Consider the following 16,651-nt stretch of genomic DNA (forward strand, 5'->3'; position numbering starts at 1 on the left):
GAGGGCTGGGAAGTCGGGAGGAAGGGCTCTGGGGGTTGTTGACCAAAACTGTCCCTGATGTTATCAATTTTCTGCTTGAAAAATGAGGCAAAGTCTTCAGCTGAGATGAGTGGGGAGGGAGGAGGTGCTGGGGGGCGGAGGAGAGAATTGAAGGTGTTGAATAACTGTTTAGGGTTGCGAGACAGGGAGGATATGAGAGATGAGAAGTAGGTTTGTTTAGCTGTGGCGAGTGTGGTCTTGAAAGTAGTGAGGGACTGTTTGAATGCGATGAAGTGCTCGTTGGAGTGGGATCTTTTCCATCTGCGCTCAGCAGCCCTGGAAGCTCGCCTCAGCTCTTTGGTCAGGCTGGTGTGCCAGGGCTGTCTGTTGATTTTGCGAGTTTTGGTATGTGTAAGTGGGGCAGCGGATTCCAAAGCTACAGCTATTGTGGTGTTATATAGAGCGGCAGCGTCATCCGCATTGTGTAAGGAACTTATATCTGTAAGAGGGAGGAGGGATTCAGAGAATGAGTGTAGGTCAAGGTGTTTAAGATTCCTGCGAGGGTGTGAAAGTTTGTGGGGTGAGGATTGTAGACATGGAGTGAAGAGGGATATAAGCGGGGCCCCTCATTACTGCAGACTACTGCACAGGAGCGGGGATCAGACTGATGACCTGTGATATAAGCGGGGCCCCTCATTACTGCAGACTACTGCACAGGAGCTGGGATCAGACTGATGACCTGTGATATAAGCGGGACCCCTCATTACTGCAGACTACGGCACAGGAACGGGGACCAGACTGATGACCTTTGATATAAGCGGGGCCCCTCATTACTGCAGACTACGGGCACAGGAGCGGGGATCAGACTGATGACCTGTGATATAAGCGGGGCCCCTCATTACTGCAGACTACGTCACAGGAACGGGGACCAGACTGATGACCTGTGATATAAGCGGGACCCCTCATTACTGCAGACTACGGCACAGGAGCGGGGACCAGACTGATGACCTGTGATATAAGCGGGGCCCCTCATTACTGCAGACTACGGCACAGGAGCGGCGATCAGACTGATGACCTGTGATATAAGCGGTGCCCCTCATTACTGCAGACTACGGCACAGGAGCGGGGATCAGACTGATGACCTGTGATATAAGCGGTGCCCCTCATTACTGCAGACTACGGGCACAGGAGCGGGGATCAGACTAATGACCTGTGATATAAGCGGTGCCCCTCATTACTGCAGACTACGGCACAGGAGCGGGGATCAGACTGATGACCTGTGATATAAGCGGGGCCCCTCATTACTGCAGACTACGGGCACAGGAGCGGGGATCAGACTAATGACCTGTGATATAAGCGGTGCCCCTCATTACTGCAGACTACGGCACAGGAGCGGGGATCAGACTGATGACCTGTGATATAAGCGGGGCCCCTCATTACTGCAGACTACGGGCACAGGAGCGGGGACCAGACTGATGACGTGTGATATAAGTGGGGCCCCTCTTTACTGCAGACTATGGGCACAGGAGCGGGGATCAGACTAATGACCTGTGATATAAGCGGGGCCCCTCATTACTACAGGCACAGGAGCGGAGATCAGACTGATGACCTGTGATATAAGCGGGGCCCCTCATTACTGCAGACTACGGGCACAGGAGCGGGGATCAGACTGATGACCTGTGATATAAGCGGTGCCCCTCATTACTGCAGAGTACGGGCACAGGTGCGGGGACCAGACTGATGACGTGTGATATAAGCGGGGCCCCTCTTTACTGCAGACTATGGGCACAGGAGCGGGGATCAGACTGATGATCTGTGATATAAGCGGGGACCCTCATTACTGCAGACTACGGGCACAGGAGCGGGGATCAGACTAATGACCTGTGATATAAGCGGGGACCCTCATTACTGCAGACTACAGGCACAGGAGCGGGGATCAGACTGATGACCTGTGATATAAGCGGGGCCCCTCATTACTGCAGACTACGGGCACAGGAGCGGGGATCAGACTGATGACCTGTGATATAAGCGGGGCCCCTCATTACTGCAGACTACGGGCACAGGAGGGGGGATCAGACTGATGACCTGTGATATAAGCGGGACCCCTCATTACTGCAGACTACGGCACAGGAGCGGGGATCAGACTGATGACCTGTGATATAAGCGGGACCCCTCATTACTGCAGACTACGGGCACAGGAGCGGGGATCAGACTAATGACCTGTGATATAAGCGGGGCCCCTCATTACTGCAGACTACGGGCACAGGAGGGGGGATCAGACTGATGACCTGTGATATAAGCGGGGCCCCTCATTACTGCAGACTACGGCACAGGAGCGGGGATCAGACTGATGATCTGTGATATAAGCGGTGCCCCTCATTACTGCAGACTACTGCACAGGAGCGGGGATCAGACTGATGATCTGTGATATAAGCGGTGCCCCTCATTACTGCAGACTACTGCACAGGAGCGGGGATCAGACTGATGACCTGTGATATAAGCAGGACCCCCTCATTACTGCAAACTACGGGCACAGGAGCTGGGATCAGACTGATGACCTGTGATATAATCGGGGCCCCTCATTACTGCAGACTACTGCACAGGAGCGGGGATCAGACTGATGACCTGTGATATAATCGGGGCCCCTCATTACTGCAGACTACTGCACAGGAGCGGGGATCAGACTGATGACCTGTGATATAATCGGGGCCCCTCATTACTGCAGACTACTGCACAGGAGCTGGGATCAGACTGATGACCTGTGATATAAGCAGGACCCCCTCATTACTGCAAACTACGGGCACAGGAGCGGGGATCAGACTGATGATCTGTGATATAAGCGGGACCCCCTCATTACTGCAGACTACGGCACAGGAGCGGGGATCAGACTGATGACCTGTGATATAATCGGGGCCCCTCATTACTGCAGACTACGGCACAGGAGCGGGGATCAGACTGATGACTTGTGATGTACCGCTATCGATATGGTCACTCCAGTATTCACACTGCCACCTGATGGCCATACCGTGTACAACACCCTGACTGATGGAACACATTGGGGCTTCCATGCTGCAATAACCACCAAAAAGTGTTTTTCTCTGTAAAGCGGCTCTTAGCAGCACTCTCTGCCTTTTCGGTTTTCCCGTCTCTTGTAAATGAAGCTTATTTTGAAAGCAGCAAGTCATGTTCCCTCATAGTGATGGCGTATCCTAGTAATGTGAAATCATTTTGCAATGATCTTATCTGTTAAACCATTATTTTCATAAAAGCAATAAGGGGCTAAGTTAAGTTGTGTACGTGGCTCAAATTGCGGACGTAACGTTGTTATATTATGGCCTCCTAGCCGATGAATTTACCATGAAAGGCCGGTCAAAAATTCATCAGTACTGTAACACACACATAGTGGCCGTTCTAATATTCTGCAGCTCGGCTCCAATGGAAGTGAACAAACTATTGCAGCTTGCTGCTCCCGTTCTGCACACAGGAGCTGGTAATATCGGCTGCTGGACCCCCACCGTTTTGCTATAGGACCCCTTCAGTGTTTATAGTTACATTAATGGTGATGATGTCACACGGAGAGATGGCGGGCTGCCACTCCGCGCCTGATGCAAGTTGGTAGCCCCAGTCTCTGGATTTAGAGCTCTCTAGCACCATCTAATGGCTATTACATGTAAGTGAATGTAAAACGGGAACTCCGTTCAGGATGCGACCTTCTCGTCCTGTTTTCTGGTTCTCCGACCAGCGACCGCCTGGGTTTATTCATGATCGTTTCTGGACAAGGTGGACATCCATATTGCTCGATCTACAGATCCTTGTGTAATAGGAGGACGGCTTGAGTCCTCCAGAGGGGTGACCACTGCCATACTTATTTGTGGTGTCGTTACCGTTGACGTTGGGCTAGCAGATACTGCGCCAAATTTGTCACATTGTTTTCTGCCATGTTAAGTTTTTGACTGCTTTCTAGACTGTTGGATAGCTTTCTCTGACTTCCACCACTTTTTGGTTGAATTACATTGTACAAAAAAAAATCAGCAATAGCGAGTTAATAGATTCCCATGTAACAATGTGAGGAGCCACGTGTTGGCCACGGTCAGCCATCGCTCACGGTGCCAGGCAGCTGAGGCAGGACATCAATCAAGGCAGATAAGGTGTGTAAACCCGGACTAGTCACCTCTTCAGTGTCCAGCAAACTCATAAACTCGTTCCAGTCACCAATCTGGGCCATAAATATGTAGTAAACCGAGCTGCTGACGGATTTCAACAACTGTAGAAACTGGATAATTCACTTTCATAAAGCAAATTATTGCGGTAAGTCGTCGAAGGAGAATATATCAACGGACTAAGGGTGCATTCAGGCAGCTGTATAAATGGGACTGCCATGTACGCACTGGCCGTGGATGTCCCAACCGGAGCCTGACAACTTCATATATTTCTATCCAATTGTCACACTGCGGTTGGCAAGAGTCCCGGCCCGTCCACGCATTGCTGTGCCATCTATACAGAGGTCTTAATGCACCCTTAGTCTGTTCTTATGTTTTCTTTCAATGGCACCCCCCACCCTCTATAATTTGCTTTATGGAGGAGAATCGCCCAGTATCTACAGTTGTAGAAATCAGACAGCAGCTCTGTTTACTACATATTTGTGGCCCCTGTATATTTCCCAGACACCACAGGTCATTTGTGGTAAGATCCAATCCAGACAACAGTATGGTATGGCTGTCATACCGGAGAGCTATAGATGCAGGTCTGGGGCACGGAGGAGGCTGCGCCCCTATACAGCAGCATGTGCCGGTGTGTGCTCACCCCCTGCAGTGAGGGACATAGGTGACTGGCAGTAGTCATGCATCATCTACAGGGAGCCTTAGATGCGGTGATTACAAGTGCACACATGTCATAGGTGGAACGTGCATTGTTGGTATTGATAAAGCAACACTATTTTCTTTGGGTCTTTTTACATGTCAAGTTTTTTTTTTTTTGCTGACCATTGGTCTGCATAAAAAAAAAAGCGTCAGAGGCTGTCCTACTTTTGTCTGAATTGTTGCCCAAACTTTGCCCGTTCCAGGGAATGAATCCGAACTTGAGACCGGTCATCAATATCAAAGTCTTAGGCCTCTTTCACACTTCAGTTTTTTGCATCAGTTATAATCCGCCAAAAAGGCGGACAAGCGGATCCGTTCTCAACTGATGTGAACGGATGGCACAGGATCCGTTTTCAGACGGATCCTGAAAATGAAGAAATTTAAAGGGATCGCTGGCGAGAGAGAGAGAGAGAGAGAGAGAGAGAGTTTTTTTGTTTTGTCCGGCACCCAGAAAGAAATTCGGGTTAAATCAGTGTTTGCAGGATCCGCCAGAGAAAAAAACGTTACAAGCTCCGTTTTGAAATCTTTGAGGATGGTGACGGACAGCAACTTTTGGCAGATCCTCACAAAAAACGGATGCAAACGGACAGCAATCCGTCACAATCCGCCATTAATGCAAGTCAATGGGAAAAAAACGGATCCTCAAAAAAAAAATTGAGGATCCGTTTTTTTTTTTTCAAAACCTGGCGGATTGTGACTGATTGTAAAAAACGGAAGTGTGAAAGAGGCCTTAGACAATCTCTGCTAAGAAGTATGTGTGAATGAACATATTGAACCCATAGCTGTTAGGCTACGAGAACAATCAATAGTGTCGAAGAAGAGGATAAAAAAATAGATTTTTTTTTTATTGCAAAATAACACAAATACATGCAAAAATAAAAATAAATCGTTGGTGCCTCAAACCAGACAAAAGGAGGAGTCGGGTAGAGGAGGACAAATACTAACAGCCAAAATACTTTATTTTGCAATAAAAAAAAATCTACGGTATTTTTTTTTTATCCTGTTGTTCGACACTATTGATTGTTCTTAGCCTAACAACTATGGGTTCAGTATGTTCATTAACTATGTATAGTGTTACCCATCCTATGTTGTAGGAAATGGGTGTGGGTGGTATGTTTATTAAGAAGTATGTGTGGATTTTGTGGCGTATTTCTTGCACATAGCGACGTAGTATCTTAGAATATTAGAATTGGAAGGGACTTCTGGGGTCTTCGTGTCCAACCCCTGCTCCAGGCAGGAGTCACTAAATCATCTCAGACAGAGTCTGTGTGAAGACTTCCATTGAAGGAGAACTCGCCACCTCTCATGGCAGCCTGTTCCACCCATAGATCACCCTCACTGTCAAAAAGTATTTTCTAATATCTAATTTGTATCTTCTCCCTTTCAATTTCATCCCATTGCTTCTCGTGTTTCCATGTGCAAATGAGCATAAAGTAGATCCATTATGTGTGAGGATTTTACCTTCCTGGAAGTAAAATCTGTAGATAAAGAAGAGCAATTTGATCTGCGCTATCCTGGTCACCAGCTTGGAGTCCGGTAATCAATGGCGGTCAGTATTGACTTTTAAGCCTCTGATCCTGGCCGCCTTTTTGGGCTTAATAGATCCTCAACACTATGACCTCACATGAGACGTAGTCACAAAAAAAGCGCCAATGTTTCCAGGCGCGGAAGTTACGGCCTGCTGCCGCGGAGGACCTGACGGGACGCCGGACCAGGGTGACGCAAATTGAAATGCTCCTCTCTACCCGACCAGCACGGGCTTTACCCCATGTGTTTTCCTAACTGTAGTAGCGTACAGGAGTAAAGAAGTAAAACATAAATTCCTTTTAAATAAAGTTAGAAAAATAACAATGTAAAAAAATTGTAATAAAACCCCAAGTACATTGTATCACACATTATTTACATAAATAAACTTTTATTTTTTTTCCCCTATTTTCCTGCATTTTCTCCTTTTGGGGGCAATGCAGGCACCTGCGTGACCCCCCAGCACCTGATAGCTGTCAGTGTCCCTTCCCTGTTCCTTTGTGTGTTCATCTTATGTAGAAATCTTTTTTTTATTTTTCCCTAATGTGCATTAGAGCAGAATTATGAATAGTTCTTTTTGCCTTTTGCTTTTTATCAATTGGAGTGGGCGCCATTCATGTGCGGGGGAACATTGGGCTGGATGTAATCTCTTCACTGAGCGCTGCCCTCATGTGTAAACGGTGACTTGATGTGACTGAGCCCTGGAGAGGCCCGGTCATGTGACGCTGGCATGGGCTCGTACACGTGCGGCGAGGGGGGAATGGGGGGGGGGGGGAGCGAGAGGGAGAAGCCACAGATTACTCTCTACTTATTCCCATTTATTGGCCACGGGCTCTTTCTGTATCTTTGCGCTTCCTCGGATGTGAGCGTAGGTCATCAGGTCTGTACTTTTCCAGAACAATTTAGTAGAAAGTGATCTGAAGCGAGTACAGTCGGGTAATGTCCAGCGTACGGGTCAGGTGTAAAACATAAGGCGCCCCTCCGTACTTCTGAATCCCTTATTCTAATTCCCAGCTCTGACCCTACTGTGCAATTTCCTTATACATTCCCGATTAGCAGATATCTGACTCAATGCATGCTTCATTCGTTTTAAGTGGATTTTACTTTGCAGAATAGTGAGTGCAGCTCTGGGGTATAATACAGGATGTAACTCAGGATCAGTAATGTAATGTATGTACATAGTGACTGCACCAGCAGAATAGTGAGTGCAGCTCTGAAGTATAATACAGGATGTAACTCAGGATCAGTAATGTAATGTATGTACACAGTGACTGCACCAGCAGAATAGTGAGTGCAGCTCTGGAGTATAATACAGGATGTAACTCAGGATCAGTAATGTAATGTATGTACACAGTGACTGCACCAGCAGAATAGTGAGTGCAGCTCTGGAGTATAATACAGGATGTAACTCAGGATCAGTAATGTAATGTATGTACACAGTGACTGCACCAGCAGAATAGTGAGTGCAGCTCTGAAGTATAATACAGGATGTAACTCAGGATCAGTAATGTATGTACACAGTGACTCCACCAGCAGAATAGTGAGTGCAGCTCTGGAGTATAATACAGGATGGAACTCAGGATCAGTAATGTAATGTATGTACACAGTGACTGCACCAGCAGAATAGTGAGTGCAGCTCTGGAGTATAATACAGGATGTAACTCAGGATCAGTAGTGTAATGTATGTACACAGTGACTGCACCAGCAGAATAGTGAGTGCAGCTCTGGAGTATAATACAGGATGTAACTCAGGATCAGTAATGTAATGTATGTACACAGTGACTGCACCAGCAGAATAGTGAGTGCAGCTCTGAAGTATAATACAGGATGTAACTCAGGATCAGTAATGTATGTACACAGTGACTCCACCAGCAGAATAGTGAGTGCAGCTCTGGAGTATAATACAGGATGGAACTCAGGATCAGTAATGTAATGTAATGTATGTACACAGTGACTGCACCAGCAGAATAGTGAGTGCAGCTCTGGAGTATAATACAGGATGTAACTCAGGATCAGTAATTTAATGTATGTACACAGTGACTGCACCAGCAGAATAGTGAGTGCAGCTCTGGGGTATAATACTGGATGTTGCTCATGGTTAATATAGGATAGGTAATGCGTATACTCTGGAAGAGACAGAGGTCTTGTAGCCGTTTACTTCCCTCTCCTCATAGAGCATGCATGCTGAGCAGAGTGTGCATGTGTATGGAGGGAGCATTGGGAGGAGCGGCTATCGGGCCAAGCAAGAGCTCATCTGGCACCGTCTCCGGTGTATGGCAACTCAAGCCTCTGTTCACATTGCAGTTCAAATCTTTCTTTTGCAATTCCCGCAGAACTTAAAAGGATGTTGTCATGTTGAAAACTTTATCTGCTCTGCAGATAGGATGTTAGAGAAAAGTTGTGGGAAAAAGCTGACTACAAATTATACTAGCTATTTTCCCACAGCCCTGCTCAGCTGGAAAATTTTCAGAATATCTGCTGCTTGTGCCCTAAAAGCAGGCTCCCCAGGGCTGACTGCACTTGGACCCACCCTAATTCTTGACTCTAACCCGCTGATACAATTCGAAAGGAGGGAGTCTGTTTTAAACATGCTGGTGGTGATCAAAGGGTTAAACAACCTGGATTGCCTTGATCTCCTCCGGGATGTCACCCGTGCAGGACGCAACATATCAACATGGTAGTGTAGAATAGGACCCCTCGTGACTGGTGTAAAAAAAAAAAAAAAAAGTGTAATGGCAGCAAGTGAGGGATTAAACTTTTTTTTTTTTTTTTTAAAGAATGATATAGTTTATATTCCTGAATTTTGTTTCTTTTTTTTTTTTGCTTTTGCAAGTTTTTTTAACCTTGCAGTTGAGCAGAGTTCTTCTTTGCTGCACAGCAGCATCTTCCTTCCCGGTGCCGCTCGTCGATGTGTGATCCAGTCTCCGGGATTTCACAGGAGTCTCTCTTACAGCAGAGGAGGAAAAAAAAAAAAAAAAAGCCCGTTCTCTGCAGAATAGAGGGTGCTGGAGAGATAGGAAAATCCTGCCTTGACAACAGAAGCAGCATCACGCTCCGCGCTGATTGGCGCTCGCCAACCTATGAGGCCGCGACGCTCGTTTCTGCAGTTTTTGCACAGGTGCAAAATAAGTTCCTGATTTATCAATGAAATATTTGCCATTTTTCCTCTGAAGCAGATCTGTAATAAAACCTAAAATTGTCCCCTCATGTGTCTGGGCTGCTCCTGTCGGGCAGGGACGGGGGAGCTGCGGGGCACGTGCTTCGTCTCACGATCTCCCCTCCCTGCACCCAGCACATTAATGATGTTCAAGACGATGTGACTTTATATTATTATTCTTGGGTGCATCCTACCCGCTCCTCCATCTAGTCTCTGTATCCTCCGAGGGTTAATCCTCGAGTGACACATTGTGTTCCCCGTGTTAAAAAAAACAAACAAAAAAAAAGTTGCAATGGAATTATTTTTTTTAATTCGAAGCCAGATTATTGGACGTCCGTAGAAAAGAACGGAAACTCCGACATGTCTGAATCATTATATTCTGTCACCGTGAGGCTTCCTTCAGACATTTTTTGCAGATAAATTATAATCTATGGGGTTGTCCATATCTGTTTTATTTTTTTGTTTTTTTTTGTGGCCTGTGTGGAGTCCGTTACAAAGAAGAAAAAAAATTGTAGTCCTGTCCAAGTCCTGATTTGACCCCTTAAGAATTGCTAGAGCTTCTATTGTCCATTTTTAACATTGTAATTGGTAGGAAAAGTTTTGAAAATTTTTTTTATTTTTTTTTTTTTGCTTGAGTTGCCGATGGTAGAAAATGACACAGGCGAAAATCTGATCCAAAATCCTCACGAATATCAGTCCTTTACATATGAGAGGAATCACTGACGTCCGAATGAGCCCTAATTGTGACATAAACTTTAATATTGAGGTTTTCGCGTTTTGATACTTGTATTTACTTACCGTTATTTATTTCTTTGAATGTTATTACCCCCCTGCACATAATGTTACTCCCCAACAAATATATTGTGAGTGTTACATTTATGGGGTGTGAAAGATGGAAGTCCCATCAGTTATAAGCACAGTTTTCTTATATTGCCGACCCGTGGGTGGTCTGGTATGTGGGGGTCCTTACCATTAAAGTGAACCTGGCATCAAATTTTTATGCGTAAACCACGGGTGTGCAGTGCAGTAGCGCTTGCGTAGTTTTCCCGACATGCCTTTATTACAATTTGTTTGTCTAAGAGACGAAGGACCTGGGGCGGTTCTGTACCGTGGCACAGTGACATAGTCATGGCTTATATAATGGCCCTCTGGTGCAGTGATATCTTCTTGCATTTGCTCGTTCTTCTCTTTCCACCAGTTCGTTCTGCGCATGCGCAGCGAATTGAGACTGGCGAGCGCGCGCAGAGTGATGTGATGGATGGAGAGGAAGAGCTCATGCGCCATTGACACTGGAGGATGTTCGAGGAAGCAGCATGGTAGGAGCCGTGACTACCACACTCCAGCACCTCCCGGACGCTATAAACAAACTCGCCAAGCCTACAGTGAGGGATGAGCGTGACTGCTGGGCAGCCGGAGTATCTCACATCGCTATGGTCGCTGGTCGTGCGAATGGGGAAGACTCGCTGGCTGATAGGGAATCCCTCTAAACCGTCCATGTGTTGCTTCCAATTTGACTGGTCTTTGTCGGAATACAGCCCAAAACAGGGAATGGCATTATTTGTGTATTTTATAACTTTTAATCACATAAAATCCCTTTATTGTGGTTGTAAACCATAATTGTTGGTTGGCTATTGACGGGCCTGAAGACTACCACCATGACGACGATGGCCACTATCTCATTCTACCACTGGAGCAGAGGTTAGGTCATTTCGGGTCCCGGCCAGATGTGACTGCATGGGGCAGGAGCAGACATCTGGTCATTTCAGGGGCTTGCCCAAGTGTGATCACACGAATCAGAAGACATTGTGTTGTTTAGGGGGCTCAGCCAAGTGTGACCCCCCCCCCCAAGGTGCAGGAGCAGGTATTGGGTCATGTTGGGGCTCAGCCAAGTGGGACCCCTTGGGGCAGTAGCATATATTGGGTAATTTTGGGGCTCGGCCAAGTGTGATCCCATGAAGCCAAAGAAGACATTGGTTATTTCAGGGCTGGGCCAACTGGGACCCCTTGGTGCAGGAGAAGACATTGGGTCATTTCAGGACTCGGCCAGGTGAGACCCCTCAGGGCAGGAGCAGACATTGGGTGATTTCAGGGGCTGGGCAAAGTATGACCCCATGGAGCAGGAGCAGACATGGGGTCATTTCGGGGCTCAGCCAAGTGGGACCCCATGGGGCAGGAGCGGACATCGGGTGATTTCGGAAGCTTGGCCAAGTGTGACCACACAGTGCAGGAGCAGACATCGGGTCATTTCATGGGGCCAGCCAAGTGTGACCCCCCACGGTGCAGGAGCAGACATCGGGTGATTTCGGGAGCTTGGCCAAGTTTGACCCCACAGTGTAGGAGCAGACATGGGGTCATTTCATGGGGCCGGCTAAGTGTGTCCACACAGTGCAGGAGCAGACATCGGGTTATTTTGGGGGCTGGCTAAGTGTGAGCCCCACTATGCAGGAGCTGATATCGGGTCATTTCATGGGGCCAGCCAAGTGTGACCCCCACGGTGCAGGATCAGACATCGGGTGATTTCGGGAGCTTGGCCAAGTGTGACCACACAGTGCAGGAGCAGACATCGGGTCATTTCGGGGGCTGGCTAAGTGTGAGCCCCACTATGCAGGAGCTGATATCGGGTCATTTCATGGGGCCAGCCAAGTGTGACCCCCACGGTGCAGGATCAGACATCGGGTGATTTCGGGAGCTTGGCCAAGTGTGACCACACAGTGCAGGATCAGACATCGGGCGATTTCGGGAGCTTGGCCAAGTGTGACCACACAGTGCAGGAGCAGACATCGGGTCATTTCGGGGGCTGGCTAAGTGTGAGCCCCACTACGCAGGAGCTGATATCGGGTCTTTTTGGGGGCTCGGCCAGGTGTAACCCCACTGGACAGGAGCAGACATTGTGTCATTTCGGGGATTAGTTGAGGTGTGTGACTTTATCTCCGGTCTCGTACATTGATAGAAAACTGTACTACAAAACCTTTGTCTTCTCGGTACGATCTGCCGCTTCTCGCCTTTTTCTTTTTTTTTTTTTCTTTTCCTCCTCCTCGTTTCTCGTCCCCCTCCCTCTCCTCATTGCACATCCTATCTAGAGAGCGTGCCAGCGAGAGGGAGCGAGCGCGTTTGTATTCCAGCGGCGTAGCGCAGCCAGACAGGTCTGAAACAGAGTGTTTTATTTTTAGACTCTGCGTTGCCATTTTTATCCTGTAAAAATATTCATCAGTGTCTGTGTGACAGGCCATCCGTTTTCATAAATATTCCAGAGTCCTGCTCCTTTCCATTGCATTAACCTGTGCATCCAATGCGCTTCTCTATGACCCCTTTTTTGTTTACCCCAGGAGGGGAGGGGGTCCTTCAATTTCACGTATTGTACGTTTTTCAATTCAGCCATGCTTGACGTCACACAGTTCAGTCTCCCCGGACGCCGCTGCTGACGTCGTTGCCCTTTTTGTCCATTCGGAGTTTACAATTCGGTGGGGGGGGGCTTAATTCTCCCCAAGGATCAGGGAGGGGGGAGCTTAATTTTCCATTGCAATTTTTTTTTTTTACTGTCCTTCTTTGCCAAATTATTAATATGTGAGGTGTTTGCAAAGCGGCGATCACCTTTCTGAAGATGACGTGAATGGGCAGCGGCATCAAGATGGGGTAGTCCATAAAATGGGCCGTGAATCAATCAGTGACGCCATGTTATAAACCGGTTACTGGGAATGGGATATTTTTAATTTTTGTTACCAAGACACCTAGGTAAGATGAGTAATTAAAGTTTTACCCCAAAACTGGTCTTGAATGTAACAGTAATGGAAGATGAACGGAGTCCAAATTAAGGATAAAAAGTTGTTGTTTCCCCAACGCAATAGCAGCTTTCGGCAACTCTGGTCCCTTAGGGGGGTGCCCAGGAGACCCACCGCCCGTCCAAACTCAGACCGTGATACACAGACGGCTCAATTCAGCCTTCTCGAAATAGAAGCTGAAGGCCTCAAAATGTTGATGGGCCTGAAAAAAAAAAAAAAAGTTTTGGAATCTACCATAGGTGGCAGTCTACTGTAGGACAACACGCACGTACACTTAAAGAAGTTTTTCTTTACTAAGCAACTTTGTGGTAAAACATTGCAATAATTGCGCCCCCTCCTTTCTAATCTCATAAACTTGCACAATTTTTGTCCTTTTCTCGTTTTGCCATCTTGGAGTCATGTCTGAAGAATCCATTACCGAACGAGATGGGGATTGTCGCCGCCGGTCAAAGAGGAAAAGAAAATAATTCAACGATTTCTCATTCTGTAAGAGTTGGTTCAACTCCAAAGTGTGTTTTTTCGCGTAGGCGTAAATGAGGAGACATTAATGCTAACCCGACTTATGAGCAGTCCACAGTCACTAAGGGATTCTCCGAGTTGCAAAGACTTTGTGGAAGATGATGTGAATGTAATAATGAAAAGCCCCTCTAAATAAAGCCCCCCTAGTCTCCTGAAAATGTCTTCATCCACCTCCCCAATACTGGTAAAGGACTGACGTGTTTTGGCTTCACCCTACTTTCTTGCCAAATTTTGGAAAAAGATGAGCTTGGTGTGATCTTTTTGGGTTGGATCCCTTTTCCTGGTGCTTATGGATCCATCTTTACGTTGAGTTCGTAGGTGCCATGGATCATGGTTGACCGGAACTATGGTGGTAAGATGCACCCGGCGATTGGGTACAGTGTTACCGACTAGGGGGCAAGTTGATTGTTTTTACCAAAAAGGATGTTGGGATATTGTGGGTCATGTTTCGGGGAAAGCCGTAGGGCTTATGGACCCTGGTCACCCAACAGAGGTGCCCACGCCTTCTTGCTGCAATGTCGGAGGTAGAGTTTGGAAAGGCTTCATGACTGATGCAGAATTGGTTCCATTCTCGTCTCTTCCCGCCATGTTAGTTTTTTTTTGCCTCTTAATTTTTTTTTGTCCCTCCCCTCCCGCCTTCCATAAAGGTGCGGGGCGTTGCTCCGGTCTTATTAGCGTGCAGCCAGCGTCCTTCTCGTCTTTTGTTCTTTGGTAAATGTGAGCTGGCATCTGTTGGGCTGCGTTAGCATTCAGTCTCGGGGAATTCAGCGCTTTCTATATTCGGCATTGCTAAGCCGGTGCCCTGTTTGCTTGAATCAATTGGGGGCTGCTATTTATAGCAACAAAGGGGAATTGAAATAGCAATTTTCTTTCTATGTAATGGATCCCCAAGAGAAATACTGATGTAAGTTTTGTGTCATCCCTCTTCTCCTGCACAGTCCCGGACCCCCTCCTCCTCCGCCATCGAGCCCCCCCAGACCCGTCCTCCATTCTCCCTTCCCTACAGAACCGATGGGAGAGGCAGCTGTCACGGGTCTGCGGCAGTATCAATCTTTAATCAATCGGAGTGTTTGCTCTATTCAGGTGTTCAGGAGGGAAAAAGAGCGGGGGTCACCAAAAAAAGGGACCTGTTCTGAATCCGCAAGTGAATCGTGCCTCTTTCCTGGGCTCTTTTTAGATTTCGGGTCATAAAGGAAGAGACATAACGAGCTAAAAATATTCCGTCGGCTTTCAGTGTTCCTCCGTTTTGTTTTTTTTTGTCGATGTTTGATTTAGATAAGGTTGATTGGGTAAGCTGCTAAAAATATCTGTTCCCAGAAAGTTGAGGACAAAGAGAGTAGAATATTTTTAACCCACTACGGCCGACGCTACTTCTCAATGGGGAATGTGTCACAGGCTGCACCTGCGGCTCCGTGTACCAAGACACTTGTATGTCGCGGTACTACAAGTTCCAGCAGTCTAGTAGTGCAGGCTGCGGCATTCCATTCACATGCTCCATACTTGTTTTAATCCTTTCTTATATAAAACGTAAGATGTCTGGCCTCCCCTACCTTGCAGAGCGCCGGTCCTCCTGGCATTACACTGAATTGTGATTTTGTTCTCATTCCAGCTCTTTTTCAGTATTCTGCTGCTCTTTAGTCACCAGCTCTCTGCGTACGGTTTATGGATTTAAAGGGGTTCATCCCATTTCAGAAGAATTTATCCTATAAACTCAGTAGTGACCAAAAAAAATAAACACCCCCAAACTTTATTCTTTACCCCGCCCCCCCCCCTCTTCTGATCCAGTGTTGAGTCTCCGCCGCTTCTCCTGTTATTTCCACCACTGAGCACTGTAGACTGCAACTGAGCTCAGCGCTTCTGCCGATATAGAAACATGAGCCCGCTGATTGGCTGCAGCGCTGTCCATGCGACATCGGCGCTGCAGACAGTAACTAGACACCCTGGCGGTAGCAGCAGTTTCACAATAATTTCTTAACATTTTGAAAAGTTGCAAATGACGTAAAAGTTAGATCAAAGCAAAGTTATTTTATTTAAGAAAAAAAAAGCGCAAATTAAAGGGGTTGTGTCCTTATTTTCTGCAGGAGAGCACCACTAGGTGGCAGCAATGAAGGACTGGCACTGTTGATCAGTAGTGATCAGTAGTGAAAGTCCAGATCCCTTTTCTTCTTGTTGGTTTGTCTTGTGGATAGTTATAAGGGGATTATGTTATTTATTTGGAGACTTTCCTATATACTGTGCTGGATAAATAAATCTCATCCTATTGTTTTTGTTGTTTTTCTCTGTAGTTGTCACTGGAGCCACTGACGGGATTGGAAAAGCGTATGCAGAAGAGGTAAGAGGCGTCCTGCACCAAACACTCTACATGTAAAACTACAATTTCCCTTAAAGGGAATCTGTCACCTCATTTTTCCGGTATGAGATGCGGCCACCGCCATTAGGGGCTTATCTACAGCATTCTGTACTGCTGTCGACAATTCCCCCCCCCCCCCCCCCGATGTAACCTGAAAGATAAGAAAAACAAGTTAATTATACTCACCCGGGGGTCCAGTCTGAAGGGTGTCACGGTCCATCACCTCCCATCTTCTAGCGATGACGTCCTCCTTCTTACTTCTGCTGCGGCTCCTGCACAGGCGTACTTTATCTGCTCTATTGAGGGCAGAGCAGAATACTACAGTGCGCAGGCCCTGGGGAAGGTCAGCGAGGTCAGACGCCTGCGCATTGCAGAACTTTGCCCTCAAAGGGGAAGATATAGTACGCCGGCCCAGGAGCCGTGGCAGAAGTAAGAAGGAGGACGTCATTGCTAGAAGATGGGAGGCGCCAGACCGCACCGCAAC

At 47.2% G+C, this 16,651-nt stretch overlaps 1 protein-coding gene across 1 annotated transcript in view; it reads left to right on the forward strand.

Annotated features, from left to right (window-relative positions):
* Window positions 1–16,651, forward strand: part of HSD17B12 (hydroxysteroid 17-beta dehydrogenase 12) — a 92,207-nt gene that overhangs the window by 33,271 nt on the left and 42,285 nt on the right. The window contains exon 2 of the mRNA XM_073578556.1: window positions 16,103–16,149. Within this exon, the coding sequence (XP_073434657.1) occupies window positions 16,103–16,149 (47 nt within the window). The remainder of the gene's footprint in view (window positions 1–16,102; window positions 16,150–16,651) is intronic.

Source organism: Dendrobates tinctorius, unplaced genomic scaffold (assembly GCF_039654945.1).
Source record: "Dendrobates tinctorius isolate UK_male_01 unplaced genomic scaffold, ASM3965494v1 ptg000059l, whole genome shotgun sequence".
Taxonomy (NCBI): domain Eukaryota; kingdom Metazoa; phylum Chordata; class Amphibia; order Anura; family Dendrobatidae; genus Dendrobates; species Dendrobates tinctorius.